Source organism: Podarcis filfolensis, assembly GCF_964270895.1.
Source record: "Podarcis filfolensis genome assembly, chromosome: 2".
Classification (NCBI taxonomy): domain Eukaryota; kingdom Metazoa; phylum Chordata; class Lepidosauria; order Squamata; family Lacertidae; genus Podarcis; species Podarcis filfolensis.
The window spans coordinates 86,412,004-86,439,714 of record NC_139605.1 but is presented as its reverse complement, the minus strand read 5'-3'; the positions used below and the strand labels follow the sequence as shown (position 1 = coordinate 86,439,714).

Here is a 27,711-nt window from a genome sequence, read left to right as displayed (position 1 = left end):
AGAATGAAGGTTATATTCTGCCAAAGTCACAAAAGCACTTCATGCAAACTGACCCAAGGAAATTCTTGGTGGACACTTGGAAAAAAGGCAATGTCTCCTTTAATCTATCCAGTATCTCAGATGCAGAGAAGATATTTCAGATATATGAGAATCTTCTTACATTACAGTACTTTCTCCAGAGGGGGGAATTGGCCCAGGCACATTCCCCAAGAACTTTTTGACGCACAGCATACGCAAAACAGAAATCCATAAGCACACTTGAAGGGGGGCGGGGGGGAGAGGAAGATGGACAGCAGCCTGTCACTATTCTGTATCATAAGATACAACCTATTTACTCAGAGAGAGAAATTTATCTATTCTAATTACTCAGATGCTGTAAGCATCTTCAACTTGAACATTTCCTCCCTATGAATATAAGGTACAGAATTCATTAACTAGGAAGCTGGCTACAAAAAAAATTCTACCACTCCAAAGTCAGGGCAAAGGCTCGTTTATTTTAGTGTGCTACCTGAAAAGTGCTGCATGGGGGAGGGGGGATATGCCCCTTCTACTGTTGACAGATTTAAATGTGCATGATATACAACCATATTCATCCATGTGTCCTATAGCTGCCAGTTTTGTTTCAGTTCATTAGATTTTAAGGAATAAAAAAACATTCGAAGGAAACAGGTGGTACATACTTTGGAGAGAGAAATTCACTTTAATTGATGTGAGATTTCAAAGAACACAGGCTCTAGGTTTCTTCCACTTTATTTCATTATCTGTGGATTAAACGCCACTTTACCTGATCAATAATCCATGATCAATATAGCTACCACCCTTACCATAATCATTTCAAAAAGGCAAAAAACCCAGCTCCTACGCCTGTCAGGAAAGTTTTGAAAGCGATGTTGAAGACGTGGGACTGAGTCAAAAGACGCAGAGATACCAAGCAAGCCTCCTCATGACTGATACCTTGAGCACAGTTCAACTTAGCACCCCACTGTACATGCATCAGCACAGCACAAAAGCACATTACAAGAGCAGGGAAATATTTGAATGCTCCTGTGAATGGATTTGAGCAGTGGTGACCCTCTCACTGGGACCTTCTCTGCGTCATCCCTAAAAGCCTTTAAGAAGCAAGGCACGTTCAGAGAAAAATATTTGGTCAAGTACTTTTGCTGTATGATGTCCAGCTCCTTATTTAATCCATTTGAGCCTTAGCCCGTAGGTATAGCCTTAGCTGAGAATTCAAGTGCTTAAGGAAATTGCCAAGACAGATTACTCCCGCAACACTTCATCCAACTAATCAGATCTCCCTGGCACGTTACTAGCTGCATTTTAGTGTCATGGGACCAGCCTGCCTGATATGCGGCTTCCTTGCTTTCTAGTGCAAAACCTTCCACCTTCTAGCTCTGTTTATATTGTCTCATGTGTCCAGCAATTGCAGCAGCAATCTCAGAATTCTTCTTGTTTTGCCCAAAATAATCAACAAAGCCTCCATCTGGTCCAAGAAGGTACATTATGATGGTGTGATCCACCTGCAGAAAACACACAAGACAAATTGGGGATAGAGTGGAAAGGAGGGTTAGGTTAGCAGGGCAGGTTCTGGTCAGCGGTAACCCACTAGAATGATCAAACTGCCTCTCTAGCTCTGGATTTCTTCACAAAACCAAGAGCTTGTTAGGCAGCCTAGAAGTGCCTCAAACAGTGGCTCTTTACTTGACAACAGAACTAAAAGAGAGCAAGTGATAACAGAGGGCTGTGAAAGCAGCCACATCCTGCAGAAGAAAGAAACCTCACAGGAGTTTGCTTTTTGAGAACCTTGTGTATGTGTGTTCTAAAAAAGCAAGGCTCTTCCATGAAATCCAAACTTTCCCTAAGAGCTAAGGATTTTAAAAACTTCAGAACTGGCCTTCTGCATTCAAGATCCTCCATAACTTCCCTGTATCACATGACATGCAAGGTTCTTCTCTGTTCCGGCGAAGAATAAACCTCTTCTCTGAGGGGGGCGGAGAGAATGATCCCTCCCAATGCAACTCAATGGTCTCCTATTGGAATCCCTCTTGGAAGCAGGAAAATGCAAAGACCCCATGGCTCTTTCTGACATCACAGAGACAGTCCTTGCTCATCATGTGATGGAAATTCAAGAAGACAGGGCAGACACAGCACTCTCTTTGAATTTACTCATTCAGATTATGGAAGAAGAGCAATATTGAAATATTCTCTAGCGGGACAGGGAAGAGGCCAATTCAGATATTACTTTTAGTCAATACTGATTATAGGTAAACATTCATGTTGTGTCCCTATCTTATTTTGTCAACAAAAGGACGGACTTTTTGGGAAGTGGGACCAACACAAAGCTGGCACTTTGGAATAACTAGATTCTAAAGAACAGGCATTAAGATCTAGGTCAATTAAAAATGCTGCCTGAAACAAAATAGGCAGATTAAGCCGAAGAGGACATAAGTAAGGCATGTGTCATTTGCTGTCTAGCTCCCTCTAGCGGCAAAATTGCGTTTTAATAATTTGCATGACAAATAACACCCCACACAGAATTCACATTAAGTATTCTGAGAAGGGAAGCTGGCTTGTGATAAAAGAGGGCATACCTGGGCTTTTCAGGCCAAATAGCCCAATCAGGACTAGCTAAAAAGAAAAGGCAAGCTTGGATCCTGCACCTTTACACAGCAACATCAAACTCCAAGACTCCTATTGAGGCCTACTTCTAACTGCCAGGCTGTTTTTCAGATCAATTTAAACAGGGGCACCTTTCAGTAACTGCCTCCCTGCATGCGAAAAAGGATACCTCTGAGCTCTTGTATTCTAGCAGACAGAAAAGGCAAATGAAGAAACACTGCAGTCTCACATGGAAAGCCGCCTCATTATGAACAAACTATGTACTCTCTCCTCCAGTAACGCTTGCTCACAATTGCCTATTAGCTTTTACAACTTTGCTCCTCTCACCTTATTCAGAAATATCACTCAACTACAAGCCAGCTGCTCCAACTCCAGATATTTTTCAGACACACCCCAAAACCCTATAAAATTCCCACAGCTAGGCAACACTTCCACCCCTCCATTTCCCCATCCTCTTGCAGGTTTCCTCCAATTCTCTCCTTTAGAAGAGATTTAATTGAGAAACTCCCCCTAAACTCGCCTTGTCCATTTGGAAAGTTCAAACCCTTTTCTGTGGAGCCAACTAGCCTTATCAACCTGTAATATATGCAAAAACGTTACTCACTATGTAATCATTATCTTCATCTTTTGGGCCAGAGCTGTAATAGACACGATAGGCTCGAGCCACCTCGTCGATCTGTTCTTTCGTACCCGTCAATCCGATCAGCTTGGGTGAAAACTCTTGAACAGAAATTGAGCTTGTTAAATCAGCTGACATTAAAGATGGGCCCAAATTATTACCCTCTTCCACTGTTGGAAAAGCTATTCAGCTCTACAAAGCTGGGTGTATAGGGAGTCAAGTAGAATACCAGATATGGACGTTAACATTACCTTTAACGTATGTGGCAATAGCTTCTTTTGTGTCCCTCTCCGGATCAATCGTGATGAAGAGCGGAGTGATGTTTGGCAGAGACTTGATCTCATCTGTCGCCATAAAGCATGATAGTTAATATCCCACTGACTGACTCAAGGCTACTTTTGCGTTCCAGGTCATAAAATACCATAGAACGTGCCAATTTTATTACAGTGCATATTCAAGACAGTGCTTTTGTGGGATGCCTTTTTTTGGAGAAAAAGCAATGTAATGTGGATGCTTTATTAAATATTGGGGTCCTCCTATCAGTTGCAACACATACGCTAGCTGTTTTAATATAGTTGCAACTCCACCCCCATCGTTCAGCCCGGACACTGAGGTCCAGCGCCAAGGGCCTTCTGGCGGTTCCCTCATTGCGAGAAGTGAGGTTACAGGGAACCAGACAGAGGGCCTTCTCGGTAGTGGCGCCCGCCCTGTGGAACGCCCTCCCTTCAGATGTGAAGGAAATAAGCAGTTATCCTATCTTTAAAAGACATCTGAAGGCAGCCCTGTTTAGGGAAATTTTTTAATATTTAATGCTGTATTGTTTTTAACATTTGATTGGGAGCCGCCCAGAGTGGCTGGGGAAACTCAGCCAGATGGGAAGGGTATAAATAATAAATTATTATTATTATTATAGCTGCCACTGTGAGAACAGGATGCTGGACTAAATGGGCCATTGGCCTGACCCAGCAGCCCCCTCTAATGTTCCTAAATGACGAACATGTTGTCTGTACCAGAGAGGAAGCTACTCAGGCTCATGGCCAACATTTGATGAATACTTCATAAGCTTCCCCTCTTACCAGTGGTGTGCAACAGGTGAGATTTGACTCATAAGGTCAAGAGATGACCTGGTACATCCATGGCACCACAATATTCTTTTGAAGTAGGTATGGAGAAGGATGGGCACAGAGAGATTATCTGGATTTTATCGGTCTTTTAAAAGCCATAAAATAGAGGGAGAAATGGAGAGCTTATTACATTGAGATATATATATGTGTAATCAATGAAAAAGCAATAGAAGGTGAAATTAAAAACAGGCCCTGTTTTTCAGGCTGAAGTTAAATGAGGGTCCCGAAAAGACTGAAAACCATTGTTCAGGGACCCCCAATTATAGGCCACAGCTTGAAGGCCTAATGCACAGGAATAAATATTTGCACATTCAGATTCTTATATATATTTTAAAAAGAACCTATGCATATAATATTTACAGTCTGTATCTATTCACAGTCTGTTTAAACCCTGGTTATTTTCTGCAGAAATTTTAATGGGTAAAATGGAAAATTAAAAATATACATTTTAATTATTATTAAATTTATTACCTGCCCTCCAGCAGGGCAGGTCCCAGGGCAGAAGATGGCAGCCAGGGAGATGGAGGCACTGCTTAATAACAGGAAAAGACTGGGAAATAAGTGTAAGTGATTTTAAAAGGAATATTGTCATTTCAAGAATATTGTGTAGGAAAAGTAGCCATAAATCTAGTTCCTTTCAAAAGAAATATGTTGCATCCAAGAAGCTCCACGTTAGCTATTTGTAATCTGTATATTCTATTAGTAAATAAACATTCCAGCAGGTGTACTAGAGAATGCCAGCCCATACACTCTGACAAGAACTCCAGAAATGAATATGAAATTCCATTTCTGCAGCAGATGAATGGAATTTTCATATGCCACAAGGAGATGCTATCCATAACACAGTGAAATGAAAATACTGCCACTAGGGGGCAGCAGTTCCCTTTTACTAAGGTCAGATTAGTAAACTGCAGGCATATCTAGGTAGTTTCAGGTCTCAAAAAGGCAGAGCTCCATTCCGTACAGTACATGACTTCATATTCTACCAATTTACACAAAATATTTTATTACTTCTTATCCCCCTTCCATTACCAGAGTAAAGTTATCTTTACTTACTTTACGTTATTTACTTAAGTTATTTACAGGCTTCACCCACACAACTAGTGGGACTCGGGTGGCACTGTGGGTTAAACCACAGAGCCTAGGGCTTGCCGATCAGAAGGTCGGCGGTTCGAATCCCCGCGATGGGGTGAGCTCCCATTGCTCAGTCCCTGCTCCTGCCAACCTAGCAGTTTGAAAGCACGCCAAAGTGCAAGTAGATAAATAGGTACCGCTCCGGCGGGAAGGTAAACGGTATTTCCGTGCGGTGCTCTGGTTCACCAGAAGCGGCTTAGTCATGCTGGCCACATGACCCGGAAGCTGTACGCCGGCTCCCTCGGCCAACAAAGCGAGATGAGCGCCGCAACTCCAGTCTCGTCCGCGACTGGACTTAACGGTCAGGGGTCCCTTTACCCACACAACTGCTGGTAATTATCTGTCTTACATGATCCCTGCTCCTCCAACTTTTATCACTTACAGCTGATTAAAGATTTCCTGCTTCTTTAAGCGACTGGCCCTCTCTTCCTTGCTGCCCCCTGCAAGTGGAACTCCCTCCCAGAACTTGGGTGTGGTGCCAACTCTCTCCTGTTCTTCAAAAGCCATCTTTTCTGCAGCCAAGTTTTCAGTACACGTAACAGCTTCTGATCACGTTACTTCATCCCTATACTTGTATTCCCCTCCCACCCTCCTATTTTTCCTGCTGTCTATTTCAGACTAAGCTCTATGAGAACAAAGTCCCACCTATGTCACCTGTTCAGGGCCACCAATGAAGGTCTTCACAGGCATTGTGCTGGCCACCCATGTTGTAATGAACCTACTTACCACTGACTTTAATTAAGGAGTAGGAGAAATGAAGAGTAGAAGCAATGCAACAGACTAAAATACATGATTTCAACAATGGCAATTTATTGTTGGTAGTCACATTTCAGAGGTACCGTATTTTTCGTCCCATAGGACGCTCCGTCCCATAGGACGCACCTACTTTTTTTTGGGGGGGGGGGGAAATAAAGAAAAAAAATTTCCCTTTATTTCCCCCCCAAAACCAGGTCGGGGAACAGTGGGATGGCAGCGCTGCGCCTCCCCGCTGTCCCCCAAGCTTGTGGGGCTGGCCGATGTCTGCCCAGCGCAAGGGGTGCTCTGCTTCAGGGCGTCCCTTCAGGGCGTCCCTTCAGGGCAGGCTGCGGACACCTGCGCGAAGCACGGGGCATCCTCCGGAGGGCGCCCCGTGCTCCGCGCTGCAGGCTGCCGCCTGCAAGCCGTGTGCGCCCGGGGGGATCTCCCCCCGGGCACGCAAGGCTTGCAGACACCTGCGCGAAGCACGGGGCGTCCTCCAGAGGGCGCCCCGTGCTCCGTGCTGCAGCCTGCCGCCTGCAAGCCTTGCGCGCCCGGGGGGATCTCCCCCCGGGCGCGCAAGGCTTGCGGACAGCTTCCTGGAGCCTGGAGAGCGAGAGGTGTTGGTGCGCACCGACGCCTCTCGCTCTCCAGGCTTCAGTGAAAGCCTGCATTCGCCCCATAGGACGCACACACATTTCCCCTTCATTTTTGGAGGGGAAAAAGTGCGTCCTATACGGCGAAAAATACGGTATCTTCTCAATTTACAATGTATATTAATAACTAGGAGGAGGGGGGTAATTTTGTGCAGACCCAAATCTGCCACTGCCTGAGCAACACAGGCTAAAAACATTATTAACCTAGAGAACAGAATAAGATTCTTCTCTATGAAGAGTTATTTCAGGGAGAGTTTGGGCTTCAGTATGGCTTACTTACCAATTTCATCAATGACAAGAACCATTTTTTCCAGTTCTTCTGGGCAAATGTCAGGGCAATGTGTAAAACCAAAGTAGATTAGCACCCATTCGCCCAGAAAGTCACGATCCGATTTGGGCTGCCCATGGTGATCGACGAGTGAGAAATGGCCTCCCAGCAATGGCTTTCCAAGAGCCCTTTTCCGCTCCTTCTCTGCCTCTGAAATCAAACCACAGTGGAAGGTTACCTGCCTACCACTCCAGCTTAAGAGATTCTATAGCACTGCCAGCAAAGCTGCAACTATATTCTTCCCGCATCCCACACTTCCTTTATGACAGCTAAGTTTGTATCGCTCTTTAGTACTAGCATCTGGCTTGAGTTCCCCACTCCCAGCCAATACTCTTGATATCGCCATGCTCACTGTAGGTGAGGGTGCTCCATTAACTATAGATTAGTATAGGTAAAGCCCAGCATCTTGAGGCAGGGCGACGGGGTTTAATAACAAGAAAAAAGCCAAAAGTGACAAGAGGAAATAAGTGTTACAAAATAAATGCAAGCAATGTCAGGTACTTGACTGCAAGTTTCAAAATGACAACAAGAAATCTAACTGTAATCAACATCTGAAAGAGTCAGTAAGACTGGAATTTTTCAGCCTCTCTCAGAATCTACCTGCAAAGCCTTCAATCATTTTTCTTTTCTCTTGTTGCCTCTTCACCCAAGGGATTTGGAACATGTTTTGGGACACGCTCCCTCCCATTTGTCTTAGAAGTACTTTTCGCCTTATCAGAAGCAAGTATCAACTAAAACGTTCACTAGCTTCATAATACTCAGGTACTTCTTTAAGCAATTCTAGTGACTCTGAAAACAGTTATCAGAAAACATCTACTACAGGTATCAATATTTACACACCCAGGATGCATTTGGGACCCACTGCTTTTTTATCTTTTACCATATATTTTCAAAGCCATGGTTTTCCCAGTAGTGATGTATGGAAGTGAGAGCGGACCATAAAGAAGGCTGATCGCCGAAGAATTGATGCTTTTGAATTATGGTGCTGGAGGAAACTCTTGAGAGTCCAATGGACTGCAAGAAGATCAAACGTATCCATTCTTAAGGAAATCAGCCCTGAGTGCTCACTGGAAGAACAGATCCTGAAGCTGAGGCTCCAATACTTTGGCCACCTCATGAGAAGAGAAGACTCCCTGGAAAAGACCCTGATGTTGGGAAAGATGGAGGGCACAAGGAGAAGGGGACGACAGAGGATGAGATGGTTGGACAGTGTTCTCGAAGCTACAAACATGAGTCTGACCAAACTGTGGGAGGCAGTGGAAGACAGGGGTGCCTGGCGTGCTCTGGTTCATGGGGTCACGAAGAGTCGGACACAGCTAAACGACTAAACAACAACAACATATATTTTCATGGTAGTAGTGCTCCTACCTTTGCATCAACTACAGCATTAAGGGATTCATCTTAACAAGATAGGGGTAAGAAAGTTGCTGGGTAAAAGCTAGGAGAAGCGATAATCTCCTAGGATCAAAAACCTTTTCTCACATAATAGTTTAGACCTTAAGCACAGGTAAGGGCAGTGAGGATAGGCACTCAGTGAGCTACATCCACAAAATATTCACACAGCCAAGAAAGAACGCAAAGCCTTTGCATCTGTGCAGCAGGGTGAAAAATGACTCTACAATAGACACGTTAAGTTTTACATACTTTCTTCTTTCTTTTTCTTGAAGAACTTCATTGCTGCTAGCAGACTTCCTCCAACAGCACAAGTAATTGCCAGAGTCTTCCAAGTTACAGGCTACTGGGAAAGAGGAGGAAAAAGAAGTGCACATGTAAATAAAAGACTTGCTCACCAAGCTCACCTCATTCAACTTCCTCGTCACTACCTTGTTTCGGTAAGCAAAAGCTCGGTCTTCTTACACCTTCCATCTCCTCTCCAGTACAGTAAGCATGCAACTTACACAAATTTAACTTGTGTTCATTCCGTTTTACACGTTTAGCTAAAAACATATATAATAAAAAGGGGACAGGCTTCGGGAGGGGGGGGGGCTTTGGCAATTCCACCCACCACTGAACCCAATGTGTTTTGACTATACAGTAAGCAATTTCAGCTTTAGATGTGATCCCCAGAATGTAGCATAAACTGCGGGCTTCCTGTATAGCCGTGGTTCCCAATGTGGGGCACACGCCCCATGGGGGGCAATTTTATTTTTTCAAGGGGGGCAATTTGAGAATGAGCTAGACCAAGTTAATGACCTTTTGGGATGCGGGTGGCGCTGTGGGTCAGAAGGTTTGGCAGTTCAAATCCCCACAACGGGGTGAGCTCCCATTCCTCGGTCCCTGCTCCTGCCAACCTAGCAGTTCGAAAGCATGTCAAAGTGCAAGTAGATAAATAGGTACCGCTCTAGTGGGAAGGTAAACAGCGTTTCGGTGCACTGCTCTGGTTCGCCAGAGTCATGCTGGCCACGTGACCCGTAAGCTGTACGCTGGCTCCCTCAGCCAATAAAGCGAGATGAGCGCCGCAACCCCAGAGTCGGTCACGACTGGACCTAATGGTCAAGGGTGACCTTTTAGGCTTCCTCCACGTGAATAGGAGTTCACTTTTTGATGAATAAGAATTATATGTCACGGGGGAGGGCATCAGGATTTTAGAGATGCCTAGGTGGGGCATGAAAAAAGAGGTTGAGAACCACTGCCTACACAGCAACCGGCTCAGGCAGACAACCGCTTGAACCCAGCGAAGCTAAAAGCAGCAACTTAAGATTTGGAAAAGAGATTCAGGGGCTCTCGCATCTCCTCCATGCAAGGGGCGAGAAGTAGCTCCGCCTGCACAACTTAAGCGGAAATGCAAAAGGGGGTGCATTTGGTCAGCAGGTGTCGCTTCGCAGCCCGGCAGCGGCCGAACAAGAGAAGAGGCACCATCAAGCAGACCGAAACCCATTTGTCTCCCTCCAGGGCTCCACGTGCGCCTCCTCCCCGCCCTGCCCCGCCGCGCCCCTGCTCTTCCCTGGATGCGCCCAGGAGCAGCGGCTCCCCCTGGAGCGGGACTGGCTCACCCCAGGTTTGCTGGGCCCTTCCCGCGGCTTATCCCCCGGCGGCCCTGTAGCCAAGGGCTGAGCACGACAGCGAAGGGAAGGCCAGCGCGGCGGAGGGGCTCGGAGACCCCAAACCGCCAGAGGACGAAGCCGGGTCGCCGCCGCCACCGCCATCCTCTTTCCCGCCCGCCCCGTCCAGCTACGCTCCTGCAGCCCATAGAACTAGGAAAGTAGTGACAAAGGTTGGATTTCCGGGGAAAACTTGGCATTCGCCAGCAACTGAATTCGCCGTCGTCCTTTCAAAAAATTTATCCATGGACAAAGAGCACTCTCGCCTTATCCCTTGGCATCACTAGGTGTGCTTAGCTCGGGATTGTAAAGCGTGTGGGGGCGGGGAAAGTAGACCCGGAAGTGCTCATAGGGGCAGTATTGCATTCGGCTCTAGAATTTTCGTCTCTCTGAACGTTAGCTCGACGGAAGTGTCAGGGAGAAACGCTTTTTCGGAACAGGAAGTGACGGAAGCACGCCGGAAGCGGGGGTTGGCTTTCATTGAAACCGGGAGGAAGGAGGGTTTTGGGTCGCGGGAGTCGTGCAGTTATGTCACCTCAGTTACGCAGGGGGCGAAATGGTTTCCTTTCGTATCTTCCGCCAGCCCTCGATCCAGAGACGGCCAGTTATTTTTGAAGAGCCTGATCTGCTTCTTAGTCGGGGCTGCGATGCACAGCCGTCCTAAGCCACCATCTCAGCCCTTCCCAGCCGCAGTGTGAGGATAACAGACTTGCATTGGCATCTGCAAGGACAAGTTGTTGTTTTTAAGTGTTTTTAAAAAACCCATTTAAAATACAGCACAAACTCTCTGGGACCCGATCACAGCTTCGCCCAAACTTCCCATTTCTCAGTTGCTTCCGACCCTCGGGTGACTGAGACGGAGGGGAGGGAGTATTGAAAAATAACCAGGAAGTTTCGTCTCTATAGACAGTTTGATTGTGACGCTAGAATTGCCTCCTTGGTTCCACTCACAGCCTACCTTAAAAGGGCATCTTTTAAAAAATATTTCCATTTCTCTATGGCGGAGGGAAGGCAGCAAGCAAGGAGGAGGGGCAAATGGATCAGGAAATGAAATGATGCTCAGAGAGTAGGTTAATTTTCTTTCACTGCTTTGCCTCAGAAGAGCACTTGGTTTCCCGGGTCTGCTTCTTTAAAGCGAGGTGAGTGGTGTGGGTATGTGTCTCGTTTCCATAGTAACGATGTTGGGTGGGGGGTTCTCCAGACACTTCCCCTCCCTCCTCTATTGAGTTTATAGGGCTAGGCAGACAGATGCATGGGTTGTGGTTGTTGTTTTCTGCAGATTTATAAGCAAGATTGGTAACTTGCCAAATCCTATAGGCTTCAATTCTTAGTGTAAGTGGTTCAAAGCACTGACATCCCTAAATCCGGTGCAGCCTATTCCTCTGCATGTTTACTCAGCAGTTCAGTAGAACTTGCTCCTAATCCAAGTACATATGCACAGGATGGCTACATTTTATTCTGTCAGCTTTATAGAAGTCTAGCTTCTCCAAAAGACGGCTAATGCCACCTAAAAGCTATATTTCAGTAACACATTCATAGGCACCCACACTTCCCCCTCACCACCAGTTTAGTATTTGAACAAAATCATTTTCTTTCTTTCTTTGTGCTACATTTTGGCAGGACATATGGGCAGTTATGGATGACGATAATAATTGTAGCTGTACAAAAGGAGCCACAACTTCTGAGGCACTCTTCTCCTTTGGAGTCATAGCAGATATTCAGTATGCTGATCGAGAAGATGGCTATGATTTCTGCGGACTGAACAGGCGATATTATAAGCATAGCCTATGTCACCTCCAGAGTGCAATCGAAGACTGGAATAGAACAGATGTTCAGTTCGTATTACAATTTGGGGACGTCATTGATGGCTGCAATGCTGAACTTAAGATGTCAGAGACAGCACTGGGAAGAGTCTTGGAAGAATTTAAGAAGCTCAAGGCCCCTGTCCATCATATATGGGGCAACCATGAATTTTACAACTTCAGCAGAGACTATCTAGTAGATTCTGCACTGAACACCAAGTACTTACAAGAACAGACGTTTCTTAGCAATTCTTATAGAGACCAGAGTTCCACTGGAGACGATGCTTCAGAATTCTATTATGCATATCAATTTTGCCCGGTGTCTAAATTTCGATTTGTCATCCTTGATGCTTATGATATAAGTATTCTGGGGAGGGATACGTCTACCAAAAAATATCAAGAGTCTCTAAAACGACTGCGAGAAAAAAATCAAAATGAGAATCTGAATAGTCCATCAGGTACTGTATTGTGCTGAGCAGGGCTTTTGTATGTTTCCAGATTCACATTGAGGTAGCACCTGGCCTTGTGCTACACTGAGGGACCTGCCACTCAGAAAAATGAACACATCTGCATGTATTTCTCTGACTTAAAGTGTGGAAGGGGACTACAACAGAAGAACATTCAGTTTTGAGTGGCAGTTTTTCTACACAAAAAATTCTACCAGATTAGGCTAGGCAGTGGGCAGGGCTGCACATTAATGGCATTTATGTAATCCCCTGAAAGGATAGAGAACTTATCTCAAGAGTAACTGGTTAATGCCAGAATGTAGGCCAGGTATGTTCAATATGACATTTTGAATGTATGCAAATATGTACAAATGTTTGCATATATATAGCATACTTTGGAGGAAGCAGGAGATGGTAACATTTCTAATTTGCAGAAATGGGGAATCAAATGCTTTGACTACACAACTGAGGATGTATGATTTAAAGGGATGTATAGAATGTTGGTTGTTTCCTGGTTGGGAGCAATAGGCTGAGTACAAACGATTATAGCTTCTTAAGCCACAATATGAGCCTCGTGGCTTTGCATACAGCTGCATTGTTCTTTCCCTTATGAAAACTGGAAAGCAAGCCACAAAGTCTTCACTTAACTATCGCTTCCCTTCTTTGTCTTAACCATGAAAGCTTGGTTAACAGCTTGGGGGAAAGCCAGGTTAAGAACCCAACTTTAATCATGGCTTTATGCAATGGCTTGGTTTGAAACCATGAACCACAGTTTTCTAGTCTACATCTAACATCAAACTCATTTAATTGAATACTTCCTGGCTGGTTCACTCACTTGTGCAAAGGGAAGAGTGGAGTGTTGTGTGTAGGCAGCCTTGAGGCTCATTCATATCTTGGCCTGTTGAGCTATGATTTCCTTGTGATAGTTAGGACTTTCTTAAACATTACTGGAAAAATAACTTGCAATTTGTACACTGCAAGTCACTACAGTAAGCAGTAGTAATGTCTGGAACGGAGATGAATATCTGAAAACACATGGCAAGTACTTGCCTATGAGCTGCACAGGTTCCCCGTGGCTCTTCCCCATGCATAAAAGTCACCACTTGTGGACCATTTGTGGACAAATAGGACCTTTTCTTTCCTAGAATGTGTGGAAAAGCTTTAAATCAAGACTTGGCACAGCCACATACCCTTTCATAGAGATGCAAAAGTGGGGTCCCATTTTTTTCATGCTAAAGAACAGGAATATCTATTATGTTTATCTTTAAAGAAAGCATTTTTTACTGATTTATAAAGTTTGCCTTGAATGCTAGTTTATTCTTAAGAATGAAGTTAACTTAAAAGTCCCTGTAGGGAGAAAATGCATATTTTTCTAAAATGCACATTTGTATCCTAAAATATAAATGGCTTATTTGGTGAGGTTTTTTATTAGGTTTTCTTTTTGTACAGGTCTTGTTGAACGTCAGTTTGTGCAGTTCAATGGAGGATTCAGTCAAGAACAGCTGGATTGGCTTGATGAAGTCCTTACATATGCTGACAAAAATCAAGAAAGGGTTGTAATTATGGGTAAGACTTTTTTGTTTTTCACTTTTTAAGGCACAGCAACTGTAGTAGAATATCACAGTATATCTCATGAAATTCTGCTTTTTACAATTCTGACAAGCCATTTCTCAAGCCTGAGTCACACCCCAAAACTGGCCTTTGGAGCGAACTCTGTTCACGTCACAGTGGTCTGATTCTGCCATTATGTGGGCTATATCCATTTTCAGGGTAGGTTGAGGTCTACAGGAATAGCTACGGCATGCAAATTAAAAATGTGTGTGCTTAGCTACACGGTGCTCTGCAAAACAAACTGAACTTGGTACACAGTCAGGTCCAATTTATGAACTTGCAAATCATCGTCCCTTAAGGAGAGGGTGTAAAGCAGAGGTTATGGAAGGAATGGTGCTGGGTGTTGGTAAACAGTATAGGGAAATCAGGTTCCTTTGGAGTTCCTGGAACACAAGCAGTAGAACACTTCTTAGAAAAAAGCGCCTTATGAGAGGGTTGCTCGGACATTAGAACTAGAGGCAAAAGACTGAGGGTTTCCTTCATCTCATTCTACTGCTTTAGCTGACATATGCTAAAAGTTAGGGTAGTGGGTTTTGATCACAATGCTTCATTCTTCATAAAGTATACTCTGACAACCAGAAGATTAAAGGCCAGTGAGAGGTTGCACAACAGGAAGAACATCACAGGAAGGGATACACCAGACTGGCTCTATCCCCTAGGGAAGCAGCAGCCGTGGGGAGTTTGCTTCCCTCTTTGTGCCAGAGAGAATACTCCATTCCAACTGATAGTTGCCCTGGGATTGAAGAGAAGTGCATTGTGGCCTCATCTAATTGACCAGAGGACCAAGCACTGCTAGGCAGTTTGTGGGTTTTGCAATTTGTTTTAAACTGCTTTTAGAACCACTCAGTTGAACACCTGAATATAAATCTTCTAAAAAAACAAAAACAAAGCTCATGTCACCTTGCAAACCCATGACGGAGAGACTCAGGCCTCCAGTTTGGCTTACATTTTATTTTTTTAAGCCCTGAAGTATGTTTGAGCTGTTTTCTCAAAAAAGAAATACAGGATAGTAGGAAAATGTGGACTAGTTACTCCTGTTTCTCCCAGCTCCACATCTCTACAGGGATGTCTAAATGACTAGAGATACAGTATAAGTATTATTCAAAGTATAATGTACTCTTTGTGTATGCATCAAAGTGGGGAACACACATATACTGTATATATATTGCTTTATTTTAGATACATTTGTTATAGTTAAATTTATTCAGTTTCAGTTTGTGCAAGTAACGCTTTCCTAAGTATTCATAATGTGTCACATGTATTATTTCAGTACCTTTACAACTACCCCGTAAAGAAGGGCTAGTTAATGCTGTGAACTTCTGGAAGGTGTTGGACCACAATTGGTGCTCAAACATAAGAAATTGTAATTTTCTACCTGCTACTCAGTGATCTCATCATGATTGGTCTATCATGTGTGTCAGAGCTGCCCGAGGTCCCGGCTCACAAAGGACCAACGCCGCTTCGTTGTTAAGTACGAAAGTCTTTATTGAAGTTCAGTTTCACTTCCAGAGCCGCAGCGTGCAGCTCTATGTCTCAAACTCTAGACCGCTGAAGCTCCGTCTGAATCTCCTCCCCCCAGACACCAGTTTAAGACTCTAGCCTTGCTCCACCTCTTCCTCTGCTCTTTCCGCCTCTGGTTCCGCCTGTCCGTCGGGGTCTCGCCCTTTCTAGACTCTTCTGACGCTGAATCCCCTGAGCCTTCCCCCTCCCTCCGGCGGGCTTTAGGAGCTGGTTCCCAATCCGGGTCTCCTGCTGTCCCTCGCGCCTGTACATTTGAACTTGGCGCGCGCGCCCAGCCAGCAACTTTCCTCCTGACCGTTTCACTGCTGCTGTCACTGCTTCCCCCATCGGGGAGGCTAGCTGCAACTGACCTCCCCTCCGTTCCCCCACTCTCCGATGGAGGCGTGGTCAGCCCTGACTCATCTTCTCTCCCCGCTGGAGGAGACGCTGGTCCTGACACATGTGACTCTTCCCCCCCCACTACGCTCTGGTGGGGAAACTGGTCCTGATCCCCCGCTGCTGCTTCAGGGTTCCCCGCTGGCTCCTTGTTTCTGGTGCGTCCCCCCTGGGACCCCCCTTGCCCTGACCATCGGCGCCCCCTTCTGGGAATCTTCTGATTCGCTGGAGAAGCTCATGGAATCTCTCAGGTCACTGTCATACTCCCCTACGCTGCCCTCTGATTCTTCCCCTTCACTCTCCATTTCCTCTCTCCCCTGTGCTCCTGCTCCCGAGCCCCTGACAATGTGAATCAAGGATCTTCAGCTCATAACATTTGTTAATAACAATTTTGCTTAAAAATGACTTCAGGTGCCTGTCTAATTGTGAACTTGCAGAGAATACTACCAGTATATAGCCATTTTCAGCAGCTTTAGCATTTGGAGAGCCGTGTTAACAACTGTGAAATTTCATCTGTTTTGACTGCCTCTCTTCCTCCGTTGCAGGGCACATACCCATCCACCCCAATTCTACAAGCGATGTCGCCCTGGCTTGGAATTATAAAGATGCCCTTTCTGTCATCCACCCGCATCACTCTGTGGTGTGCTATCTTGCAGGCCACCTTCATTTTGGTGGATACTGTTTAGACTCTTGTGGAGTTCACCATGTTACTCTTGATGGGATTATAGAAACTCCTCCAGAAAGCCATGCTTTTGGAACTATACATGTCTATCATGACAGGATGGTATTAGAAGGAAGAGGAAGGATTCTAGATCGAGTGATGCATTACAAAGGTTATCAGACTTTTCACAGATGATTGTATTAGGTCTGATTACTATTTAATGCATTGTGCACTATACTGGAGTAACTATTTGCCTGAAGCTCATTTCAGCCCACGGATTGGCATGTTCAACTTGAAGTGTCAAGCAAACTAAATGTCTGCACTGCTTAGTGAGGAAATGTAATCAATTACATTTGATTCAGTGTTGGGCATTTGTTCTATATATATTTATCTGATTTTAGAATGTTGGTGTGTAAATTATTTAATATACCATGTATTTTTTTAGTTGAAAATTTATAAATAATTCTATAATTAGAAATGCATACATTTAAATTTGCAAACATAAAATAAAAATTAGTGGCTGGACACCTTCTGTTTAAAATATTAATAATTGCATATTTACTCAAGTCTGATTATCATACCGTTTGAAGGCTGGACCAAAAGCAAGACTCATAATATTACAGATCATATTTGCAATGCATTTCACTTTGCTAGTAGCTTCTAGCACAGAAACCGATGGGTTATTATGCTCTCTCTTAACCTATATTGCCTTACTTGAGACACACTACAGCTTCTGCTTTCTGTCACATCTTTGTAGGACTGCAAGCTAATCAGCAGGATATTGTAATGTGCTCTGCAGATAATGTCCAAATGAGGTAGGCAGGGTGTGTGATAGTAAAATTCATACGCAAATCCAGACAGATTGCTCAGAGACCCAGTTGTTCTATTACAAGTAGTTTTAATTACAGTCTGTAAAACATACAAACACTGCTGTCTCTTCAAGGCTATTCTGCAGCTTCAGCTCCGCTGGTTTCAGCAGTAAGTTCAAATCACCTCTAGACTCCAGCTGCTTCCGCAGAAGCACCTATTTCATTTGATCCAATCCCTTGCAGGTACCAAGGGCCTATAGTTAATGCAGTCCTAACCCACGTGGCCTTATTGCAGATATATTCTTTCCTTGAAAATCTAGACCAGGATCCAGAAAATTCCACTCTAATTGTGCTCCAGTTTCCAGGATTCAAGAACATAACAGACAATTTAAAACCAGACTCTCGAGGGAACAAACTGATCTCAGCCATGGCTGTGACCGCTGTTGATTTGGCACAACTGACAAATCAGAGCTGGGCAAATAGGTGCTAGAACACAGATTCCTTCATTTCCACCTTCTTAAATAACTGTTTTACAGTGAGACGGCCAGGATGTTCGCATCTCTGCATTCATGTAGATGTACAGCCACATTACAAAGGGGAAAAGGGAGAGGAAGATTGCAATGGCCAAGTGAACCCCACCCAAGGAATTTCTGGAAGGAAAGAAAAGACGATTTACTGAAAATCAAGTCAAATTAACAGGAACTTAACCAACTTGTTGAAATCTCATCTATTTTTATTTTTTTTAAAAAAAGATTTTTGTCTGAAACTTTATGGGGCTGCACCCAATGGTGGGGTTGTGCTACCAGAAAGTGTTTCTGCAAAGGCACAGTAGCTGATTTTTGCCAATCCTTACCTCCTGCAGCCCCCTGAACCACACTGCTCCAGAGGGTCCCACAAAACCCAGGAGCAGCTTTTCCGGGGGCTACAATGAGAAGAAAATTGGGTGCTTTGCTCAAGCACAAGATTGGGTGGTGTGGGAAACAACTATTCCACCCCCCAAAGAAATATGAATAATCACTCCTTTATATGCTTTATATGCTTTATATGCTGAGAGTTACTTTTACCTCACTGGAATACACATGCTGAATTATAACTATAAATTAGACTTTATAGAAAAATGCAAACTATTTGAACGTGCTCAAGTTTACAGACTTGTAAACTGAAAATCTTACGGCATTAAGGCATAAAACGAATCACAAAACTAAACCATCACAAAACTAAAGTCATTTTGAGGGAAGAAGGCTATACCATATCTTCGACAAAGTAAAGACTATTTCTTCCACATATTATAAATTGCTAAAGGCTGAAATAAATAAGTTAAAAGACTCACTTGGCTGAATGACGACAAAGGCTCATCCAGACGGTAACAATCAACAGACCAAATAACTCCCTGTTTTTTTAAAAAAGATTGTAAGTTATTCAAATGTGCTGTCCATAAATTTAATCATATGCAAGCAGACTCAGCAAAGAACAAGAATAAATAAGCTTACCATAAGAAGTGTCAGGTGTCAGTTTCTCTGGGGGAAAGCAAACAGTTTCTCACTTTAAAGCTATAGCACTAAGCCCAACACTGCGGCAGTGGCTTAGTACATGTATAAAGTAACGGAAGACGAGGAAGAGGTGAGAATGGGAGGGCAGGGGGTTGTGACATTTCCTTAATTTTGAGTCCCTATCCCTTCCCAATTATATAGTACTGCTTCCAGTGGGCTGTATGCAGCCACAATGAGGTCAGATTGTAGGGAAAATCTTCTGTGATTTCTTTTTGTTGAGAAGTTTGACACAACTGCATCTCTGTGGAATTTGAACCAAGGATTTCAGAACTTTAATCCCGTGCTTTTGGGGTGGTCTGCTGGCTTCTGGTTCTTAACAGACCTATAGTTAGGGTCTTGTGAGAATCCGACTGCTAGGAAGAAACCTCTAATTTCAGTGGAAGGTTGACAATATGGAAACTGCAGGAAAAAAAGAAATTATTACTTACCTGCCTTCTTCCTCATGCAAGATGCTTTTCTGAGCATTAGTAAACAAGGAATACCCCAAGATGGCAGAACCCACAAGACAAGCAGCTGAATGTAGATCTGACAGACTCCGCCACACAATATTGTCTAAGGAAAGTGGTAAGTCATTGGTACAAATTTCAATAGAATTTACATTTCCAAACGAACAGTGCAAACCTATACAGGCCCACTCAGAAATCAGCTCCACTGAGTTCAATGGGCCTTACTCCTAGGGAGTGGAAATAAGATTGTAGCCCAAGTTAGTTGAACTTGGGTCCCGATGAAACCAACTGGACACGTTAGTCATGATTTAGTTCACACTGATTAGTGGGAATTAAGTTCAACTAACTTACTCTGAATCTACCTACTGTTACTGAATTCATTTTCCTTGGATGTGTCTCTTCAGAAGGCCTTCAAAGAACAATAAGGAGGAAACTGCAATCCTCTACAGAGTTTGGCTCACTGAACTGAACATGCATAGGATTGTGCCACAAGTGATTTTATACTTGGTTTGTACTAAAGATCACCAAGCAGAGAACAAGAAGAGAGATCCTTCATGCAGGCATAAAATATATAAAATGACTGGATTTAGTAAATAGTTAATATATGCAAGAGATTATATTGCAGAAAGCAGAAAAAAACAGCTGACACGCCACAACAAATGAAGTTTTGACTTTTGAGAAAATAATTGGTTAAGATGTGACATCTGGGAGAAAGTAATCAGGATATGGAAGAATTCATTCAGAGAAAGAGAGAAAGAAATAAGAATAGTAAAATAGGACAATGTGTTTCAAAAAATACAGATTTCTCTTAATTTGGAACAAGTTAGTAATGAAATTAAACCATAGGTAATTTTAAAACAAAGAACTTAAAGAGGCATTTCAGTGAAATGGACAAAAATAATGCAATCTATTACTATAAGTAAACAAGCTTTCAAAAAAGAACAGCCTGGATTTCAATGGGGTGATAAAAAGGGAATTAATGCTCAGCATACCCAAGATCCTTTAGAGGAACACCAAAAATGTGTAGGGGGGAGACATTGGAAATGAATAGGCACAATATGAGTTCTTCAGATTGTGTGTCCTAATGAAGGGTGTTCTGAAACATTTAAGAGCTCCCATCAATGAATCTGATGAAAGGTCTAATATCCCCACCCAGCATCTTCACTACATATTTGTTCTGTACAACATCTAGCAGTACTTTGGAACTAAATAAATGTTAAATAGTAGTCTGAACATAGGCAAGACACAAAGACCTCCCCTGCTCTCAAATTATAACCATAATTAATATAACAAAGAGAAAGAGGTGAATGGTCCAATTGATTTGGGGATTGGAAGAGGGAATCTAATATTGTACCTGCAATTGGTGGACTAAGGCCGACAACCAGTGTGAGAGCTGCAGGTACAGAGTAGGCAACCTGAGAATGAGATAAAACAAATCTACTAAGTAGAAATTGAAGGCAGGGACAAGGAAGACAACATATTCCATCCTGGTTAGCAGACCAATAGAAGAGCCAATCTGATGCGCACAGATAACCACACCAGGAATAATAAGGAAGGAATGGGTGCTTGCCTCCCAGGAAGAGAAAGTGTACAAGATCCTGGAAGGAAAAGGGTGTTTCATTTGTACAAAGGCAGCCCCTTGGATTACAAAACTATTCATAAAGGCAAAAGAGTCTGCTGAAGAAACGGCCCATGTCATCATCAATACAAAGAGAACAATGCAGTCTGATGAGATGATTGCAAGTGAGATGCTTACTGCTGCTAGTGGTTCTGTTGCCTGGAGGAGGTGTATTTGATCTGTTCTAGGCAAGGCTGGACTGCCTCTAAAGGAGGTTTGCATTTTGAGGGTGGTTTTAATTACAGCGTTGTCATTAGAGACCCCAGTGGCCTCCGTGGCACTGAGCATCTTTCACAGTCAAAGGTGATGCACACCTTGACAGAGGTGGTTTGGACAGAGGCGGTTTGTGCTCTGGAATCTCCAAGTTACGGTAGTCTAATGTGTTGTACATTGGGACTGCTCTGAAGATTGTTTGGAAGCTGCCGTTGGTTCAAAGCACAGCAGTAAGGACTATAATGGTGACCAGGTGATGGGAATATATCTCGCTAGTGCTTAACCAACGGCACTGTCTTCAGGCCTGCTTCTGCACACAGTTTGAGGAGCTGGTGCTTGCCTTTAGAGCTCTGGATGTCTTGAAGCTTGGATTCCTGAAGAATCAAGCCTCCCAGTTCACTGAGATCATCTTCAAAGGTTGTCCTCCAGGTGCCATCTGAAGTGAAATGTGATGATAAGGGGAAAGGGGCCTTTTCAGGCATCTGGTTGGGCACTGAGAGAACAGCATGGATTAGATGAGACCTTGGCCTCATCCAACAGAGTTCTTAGTGGCAATCTGTACCTATGAAACCCTCTCTCCAGGGAGGTTTCCCCAGTGCTTACTCTGATATTGAAGATTGTAAGCTACTTCGTGAATGAAGTTCCTCAAAAAGCAGGTAAATTTTGTAAAAAAAATACTGCATCTCTAGCACCAAGTCTTATTTCCCCAGCACTTGAAACTCTTTAATTATATTGCGCTGTTTTATGCTGCTTTTACAGTCGTTTTTGCAATCTATTCTGTTGTTTTATCTGTAAGCTATTCTATAAATATTTATATAATGTAAATCCACAACAACAAAAATAAAGTGTCATGTTAGAACACAGTGTCACTGAGCAACAGCCCAAAGCCAATTATAGAAGGAGTTTTGATCAAGCTGCAAAAGCACTGCAGACAGATGACATGGCTTGAAATTCAATGGGGCTGCCTGACAAGACACCTCCGACAATGTCAAGTTCTCTAGCACTTGTAATAGCCTCTGAATTTATACTCACTATCCAGAGTCCTGGATCTGGGTCATTGACCTGCAACAAAGAAGGCAGGAAACATTGCTAAAAACATTAAATTGTGCATAGCATAAAAATCCTTCCAACTGATCCGTAAATCAGTTAATCCTGAGCATTCATATCGAAGACTCCAGGATAAATTGTTGGTGAGCCTTGCTCAATGTGAAATGGGCAACTGTAAGCAGATACCTGTGGAATTTTGCAGATTAAAAAACCCAAACATATACCCAGTGCTGTCTTCTAGAGCATTTCTGTACCCAAGAGTAAATCCAGAAGTAAAACGGGTGTGTGTGTGGGGGGGGGGTATTCTCTAGTAAATGTGTTTGGGGCTGCAGCCTTAGTGGAACTAAGGACAACAGTCTAGCTATTTTTTTTCAGGTACTGTCAGCAGATTGCTAATAGGATATAAATGAATTGCATATTTTACCAAAATAACAACTCAGGAAGATATAAACTGTGCACATACTGTTTTCCCCTAGGCAGTTTTTAGAGCAGAAGACTGATTCTGCTTACTCTTTGTTGTTTAGTCGTTTAGTCGTGTCCGACTCTTCGTGACCCCATGGACCAGAGCACGCCAGGCACCTCTGTCCTCCACTACCTCCCGCAGTTTAGTCAAACTCATGCTGGTAACCTCGAAAACACTATCCAACCATCTCATCCTCTGTCGCCCCCTTCTCCTTGTGCCCTCCATCTTTCCCAGCATCAGTGTCTTCTCCAGGGAGTCTTCTCTTCTCATGAGGTGGCCAAAGTACTGGAGCCTCAGCTTCACAATCTGTCCTTCCAGTGAGCACTCAGGGCTGATTTCATTAAGAATGGATGCATTTGATCTTCTTGCAGTCCATGGGACTCTCAAGAGTCTTCTCCAGCACCATAATTCAAAAGCATCAATTCTTCGGCGATCAGCCTTCTTTATGGTCCAGCTCTCACTTCCATACATCACTACTGGGAAAACCATGGCTTTAACTATACGGACCTTTGTTGGCAAGGTGACGTCTCTACTTCTCAAGATGCTGTCTAGGCCTGTCATTGCCCTTCTCCCAAGAAGCAGGCGTCTTTTAATTTCGTGGCTGCTGTCACCATCTGCAGTGATCATGGAGCCCAAGAAAGTAAAATCTCTCACTGCCTCCATTTCTTCCCCTTCTATTTGCCAGGAGGTGATGGGACCAGTGGCCATGATCTTTGTTTTTTTGATGTTGAGCTTCAGACCATATTTTGCACTCTCCTCTTTCACCCTCATTAAAAGGTTCTTTAATTCCTCCTCACTTTCTGCCATCAAGGTTGTGTCATCTGCATATCTGAGGTTGTTGATATTTCTTCCGGCAATCTTAATTCCAGCTTGGGATTCATCCAGCCCAGCCTTTCGCATGATGTATTCTGCGTATAAATTAAATAAGCAGGGAGACAAAATACAGCCTTGTCGTACGCCTTTCCCAATTTTGAACCAATCAGTTGTTCCATATCCAGTTCTAACTGTAGCTTCTTGTCCCACATAGAGATTTCTCAGGAGACAGATGAGGTGATCAGGCACTCCCATTTCTTTAAGAACTTGCCATAGTTTGCTGTGGTCGACACAGTCAAAGGCTTTTGCATAGTCAATGAAGCAGAAGTAGATGTCTTTCTGGAACTCTCTAGCTTTCTCCATAATCCAGCACATGTTTGCAATTTGGTCTCTGGTTCCTCTGCCTCTTCTAAATCCAGCTTGCACTTCTGGGAGTTCTCGATCCACATACTGTTTGAGCCTTCCTTGTAGAATTTTAAGCATAACCTTGCTAGCGTGTGAAATGAGTGCAATTGTGCGGTAGTTGGAGCATTCTTTGGCACTGCCCTTCTTTGGGATTGGGATGTAGACTGATCTTCTCCAATCTTCTGGCCACTGCTGAGTTTTCCAAATTTGCTGGCATATTGAGTGTAGCACCTTAACAGCATCATCTTTTAAAATTTTAAATAGTTCAGCTGGAATACCATCACTTCCACTGGCCTTGTTATTTGCAGTGCTTTCTAAGGCCCATTTGACTTCACTTTCCAGGATGTCTGGCTCAAGGTCAGCAACCACACTACCTGGGGTGTACGAGACATCCATATCTTTCTGGTATAATTCCTCTGTGTATTCTTGCCACCTCTTCTTGATGTCTTCTGCTTCTGTTAGGTCCTTACCACTTTTGTCCTTTATTATGGTAATCTTTGTACGAAATGTTCCTTTCATATCTCCAATTTTCTTGAACAGATCTCTGGTTCTTCCCATTCTGTTGTTTTCCTCTATTTGTTTGCACTGCTCGTTTAAGAAGGCCTTCTTGTCTCTCCTTGCTATTCTTTGGAAATCTGCATTCAATTTCCTGTATCTTTCACTATCTCCCTCGCATTTTGCTTGCCTTCTCTCCTCCGCTATTTGTAAGGCCTCGTTGGACAGCCACTTTGCTTTCTTGCATTTCCTTTTCATTGGGATGGTTTTCGTTGCTGCCTCCTGTACAATGTTACGAGCCTCCATCCATAGTTCTTCAGGCACTCTGTCCAGCAAATCTAAATCCTTAAACCTGTTCCTCACTTCCACTGTGTATTCATAAGGGATTTGACTTAGATTGTATCTTACCGGCCCAGTGGTTTTTCCTACTTTCTTCAGTTTAAGCTTGAATTTTGCTATAAGAAGCTGATGATCTGAGCCACAGTCAGCTCCAGGTCTTGTTTTTGCTGACTGTATAGAGCTTCTCCATCTTTGGCTGCAGAGAATATAATCAATCTGATTTCGATACTGCCCATCTGGTGATGTCCATGTGTAGAGACGTCTCTTGTGTTGTTGGAAAAGCGTGTTTGTGATGACCAGCTTGTTCTCTTGACAGAACTCTATTAGCCTTTGCCCTGCTTCGTTTTGATCTCCAAGGCCAAACTTGCCAGTTGTTCCTTTTATCTCTTGATTCCCTACTTTAGCATTCCAATCCCCTATAATGAGAAGAACATCCTTCTTTGGTGTCACTTCTATAAGGTCTTGTAAGTCTTCATAAAATTGGTCTATTTCAGTTTCTTCAGCACCAGTGGTTGGTGCATAAACTTGGATTACTGTGATGTTAAAAGGTCTGCCTTGGATTCGTATCGAGATCATTCTATCATTTTTGAGATTGCATCCCAGTACAGCTTTCGCCACTCTTTTGTTGACTATGAGGGCCACTCCATTTCTTTTACGGGTTTCTTGCCCACAGTAGTAGATGTGATGGTCATCCGAACTGAATTCGCCCATTCCCGTCCATTTTAGTTCACTGATGCCCAGGATGTCAATATTTATTCTTGCCATCTCATTTTTGACCACCTCCAACTTACCTAGGTTCATGGTTCTTACATTCCAGGTTCCTATGCAATATTTTTCTTTACAGCATTGGACTTTCCTTTCGCTTCCAGGCATATCCGCAACTGAGCGTCCTTTCGGCTTTGGCCCAGCCGCTTCATCAGCTCTGGATCTACTTGTACTTGCCCTCCGCTCTTCCCCAGTAGCATGTTGGACGCCTTCCGACCTGAGGGGCTCATCTTCCAGCGTCATAACTTTTATATGCCTGTTGTCTTTGTCCATGGAGTTTTCTTGGCAAGGATACTGGAGTGGCTTGCCGGTTCCTCCTCCAGGTGGATCACGTTTGGTCAAAACTCTCCACTATGACCTGTTCATCTTGTGTGCCCTGCTCGGCGTAGTTCATAGCTTCTCTGAGTTCTTCAAGCCCCTTCGCCACGGCAAGGCAGTGATCCATGAAGGGGGCTTACTCTTAGTAAGTGATATATTTCCTAATCCAGCATTCATAGCTTGAAAACTACATAAATATAATGGGGAGAATGAAGTGTTACTGTGGCAGGGGGAGAAACTGCTTTATTTCCCCAATGTCACCTGTTTATCCTAAAGTATTGTCCAAATCATTGGAGTAGTGAAATAGACTAGACTTGATCACAACCAGTTTCAGAACTAAATCAATTTAAGTAAGGGAAAGAAGGTGGGGGAAGGGAAAATTGGAACAAAGAAGGATGTTATTGAGGGGCAAGGTGTATTGCTGTTAGGAAGTAACCTGGAGCTTCTTCCCTCTTTTTTAAAAAGCTACATAACTGCATAGGTAAACTGTTCCAAATATAATCCAAGATGGTCATTAAAACCCTTCAAAATGGAGCCTTAGACCAAGCTATTTGAAAGACCATCTCCTCCCGCCTGTATCTGCCCATATCTTGAAAATAAACAGACCCTCTTGCCTGCTCCCCTGCCTTCTGCGTTGTGTGACAGCATGTGAGAGAGCCTTCCCTGTGGTGGCACTTTGCAAAATGGTACCCCTGCCCTGAGAGATCTTATCTATCTCCCTCCCTACTTGTTTTCTGCCACCACTTAAAAGACTTTTCGTCTTCAGAAAGCTTTTGATTTCATGGCTGTTCTGATTCTGATGCGTTAGTCCTGGCTCTTTTGGTTTTGTTTGTTTGTTTTCAATGTGTTTCGTGTTGAGATGCTGTGACTTTTTAATGCATCTAACTTGCTTTTAACGACGGGATTATGGTTGCTTTGTTTCTGTGGAGCTGGGAGAGCAGGTTTATGCATACGTTTTGCCCCAAATAAATAAACATAAGAGAGAAAAATGCTCCTTTCCCCACATAACCTTCTGCGATGATGAAAGAAAGGTGTGCGGTCGATTTTCCCTTCTCGCCTGCGCCACTCCCGCTTCAAACCTCTCCAAAGCTGCAATCCTGAACGCCCTTTCCTCGTTACCCTTCGCCCTGCCCTGGAAACCGGCCAGCTGCAACCCTGCGACCGACCTTCGCCCTCCCGCACAGCCAAGCTGCTCCTTGCACACTTTTCTCGCCCTCCTCCTCCGCCCAGCGCAGCACCATCCCCGACCTGCACGGCCCCGGCGAGTCCGAAGAAGACGGCCATGACCAAGTTGCTAAGTCTCCAGACCCGGCTGCTGGCACCCGCGGAAGGAGGCGGCGGCGACTCCCGCTTAAGCCTAGGCAACGAAGCGGCGGCGGCGGCGGCCTCCATTGCTCGCTCACCGGCGGCAGCTCGCTCGCGTGCCCGCCCCTCTCCCGCCCCACCAGCGGAGAGAGGCGCTCGATCGACCTCGTACACGCCCCTTACAAAGCCCCCTCCCGCTCTTGTAGTCCTGCCATGCACCGCCCACGCCGCGCACTTCCGACGAAGCGGGCAGGGTCCTCGCCGAGCGCGGCCGCAACCGGGAGGCGGTGCAACGCAAAGCAGCTGCCAATCTCTGCTTCAGACCCAGTGCCGGATTTACGTATAAGCTAAACAAGCTATAGCTTAGGGCCCCGCTCGCTTGAGGCCCCCCAAAAAATTTAAATGGGGGGACTAGATGTACATTTCCAAAATATAAGTTCAACAATTACTTTG

General features: G+C 44.2%; 3 protein-coding genes and 1 long non-coding RNA gene across 10 annotated transcripts in view; 2 read left to right on the top strand and 2 right to left on the bottom strand.

Annotated features, from left to right (window-relative positions):
• Window positions 1–4,976, top strand: part of LOC310755343 — a 183,660-nt gene extending 178,684 nt beyond the window's left edge. The window contains exon 16 of the long non-coding RNA XR_014544309.1: window positions 4,845–4,976. This is a non-coding gene — a long non-coding RNA (uncharacterized lncRNA). The remainder of the gene's footprint in view (window positions 1–4,844) is intronic.
• On the bottom strand, window positions 681–10,925 carry SCO1 (synthesis of cytochrome C oxidase 1; the record flags this gene model as incomplete). Of its 4 annotated transcripts, none has more annotated exons than XM_083597960.1 (6): window positions 681–1,520; window positions 3,224–3,339; window positions 3,490–3,582; window positions 7,168–7,365; window positions 8,860–8,953; window positions 10,792–10,925. In XM_083597960.1, the coding sequence occupies 5 exons, from the start codon at window positions 8,888–8,890 to the stop codon at window positions 1,389–1,391; spliced, it is 570 nt and encodes a 189-aa protein (XP_083454086.1). In that variant the 3' UTR covers window positions 681–1,388. The 4 variants fall into 4 exon arrangements, with proteins under 4 accessions (XP_083454086.1, XP_083454087.1, XP_083454084.1 ...); XM_083597961.1 differs by having other exon boundaries at window positions 8,860–8,950; window positions 10,792–10,922; XM_083597958.1 differs by lacking the exon at window positions 10,792–10,925 and adding an exon at window positions 10,209–10,361 and having other exon boundaries at window positions 8,860–8,950.
• ADPRM (ADP-ribose/CDP-alcohol diphosphatase, manganese dependent) lies at window positions 10,820–18,976 on the top strand. 2 transcript variants are annotated; one of them, XM_083597951.1, is made up of 4 exons: window positions 10,820–10,950; window positions 11,877–12,516; window positions 13,954–14,070; window positions 16,557–18,976. In XM_083597951.1, exons 2-4 carry the CDS (start codon window positions 11,892–11,894, stop codon window positions 16,865–16,867), a joined length of 1,053 nt encoding a protein of 350 aa, XP_083454077.1. In that variant the 5' UTR covers window positions 10,820–10,950; window positions 11,877–11,891; the 3' UTR covers window positions 16,868–18,976. The 2 variants fall into 2 exon arrangements, with proteins under 2 accessions (XP_083454077.1, XP_083454076.1); XM_083597950.1 differs by lacking the exon at window positions 10,820–10,950 and adding an exon at window positions 11,255–11,395.
• TMEM220 (transmembrane protein 220) lies at window positions 17,386–27,527 on the bottom strand. 3 transcript variants are annotated; one of them, XM_083597972.1, is made up of 8 exons: window positions 27,202–27,433; window positions 22,341–22,370; window positions 20,832–20,892; window positions 19,460–19,583; window positions 18,812–18,871; window positions 18,335–18,403; window positions 17,995–18,131; window positions 17,386–17,463 (listed from the first exon to the last, which is right to left on the bottom strand). In XM_083597972.1, exons 1-7 carry the CDS (start codon window positions 27,343–27,345, stop codon window positions 17,999–18,001), a joined length of 621 nt encoding a protein of 206 aa, XP_083454098.1. In that variant the 5' UTR covers window positions 27,346–27,433; the 3' UTR covers window positions 17,386–17,463; window positions 17,995–17,998. The 3 variants fall into 3 exon arrangements, with proteins under 3 accessions (XP_083454098.1, XP_083454097.1, XP_083454099.1); XM_083597971.1 differs by lacking the exon at window positions 17,386–17,463 and having other exon boundaries at window positions 17,551–18,131; window positions 27,202–27,491; XM_083597973.1 differs by lacking the exons at window positions 17,386–17,463; window positions 18,335–18,403 and having other exon boundaries at window positions 17,551–18,131; window positions 27,202–27,527.
• Between the last annotated feature and the right edge of the window lie 184 nt (window positions 27,528–27,711).

Excerpts from the sequence above, each read along its gene's own strand:
- ADPRM (XM_083597951.1), top strand. The coding sequence starts at position 11,892 with ATGGATGACGATAATAATTGTAGCTGTACAAAAGGAGCCACAACTTCT. Across the intron at positions 12,517-13,953 it reads GAATCTGAATAGTCCATCAG|GTCTTGTTGAACGTCAGTTT; the intron begins GTACTGTATTGT and ends CTTTTTGTACAG. Across the intron at positions 14,071-16,556 it reads AGAAAGGGTTGTAATTATGG|GGCACATACCCATCCACCCC; the intron begins GTAAGACTTTTT and ends CCTCCGTTGCAG.
- TMEM220 (XM_083597971.1), bottom strand. The coding sequence starts at position 27,345 with ATGGAGGCCGCCGCCGCCGCCGCTTCGTTGCCTAGGCTTAAGCGGGAG. Across the intron at positions 20,893-22,340 it reads CAGATCCAGGACTCTGGATA|GTTGCCTACTCTGTACCTGC; the intron begins GTGAGTATAAAT and ends TCTCATTCTCAG. Across the intron at positions 18,404-18,811 it reads CTTTGTCGTCATTCAGCCAA|CCCCCGGAAAAGCTGCTCCT; the intron begins GTGAGTCTTTTA and ends TTCTCATTGTAG.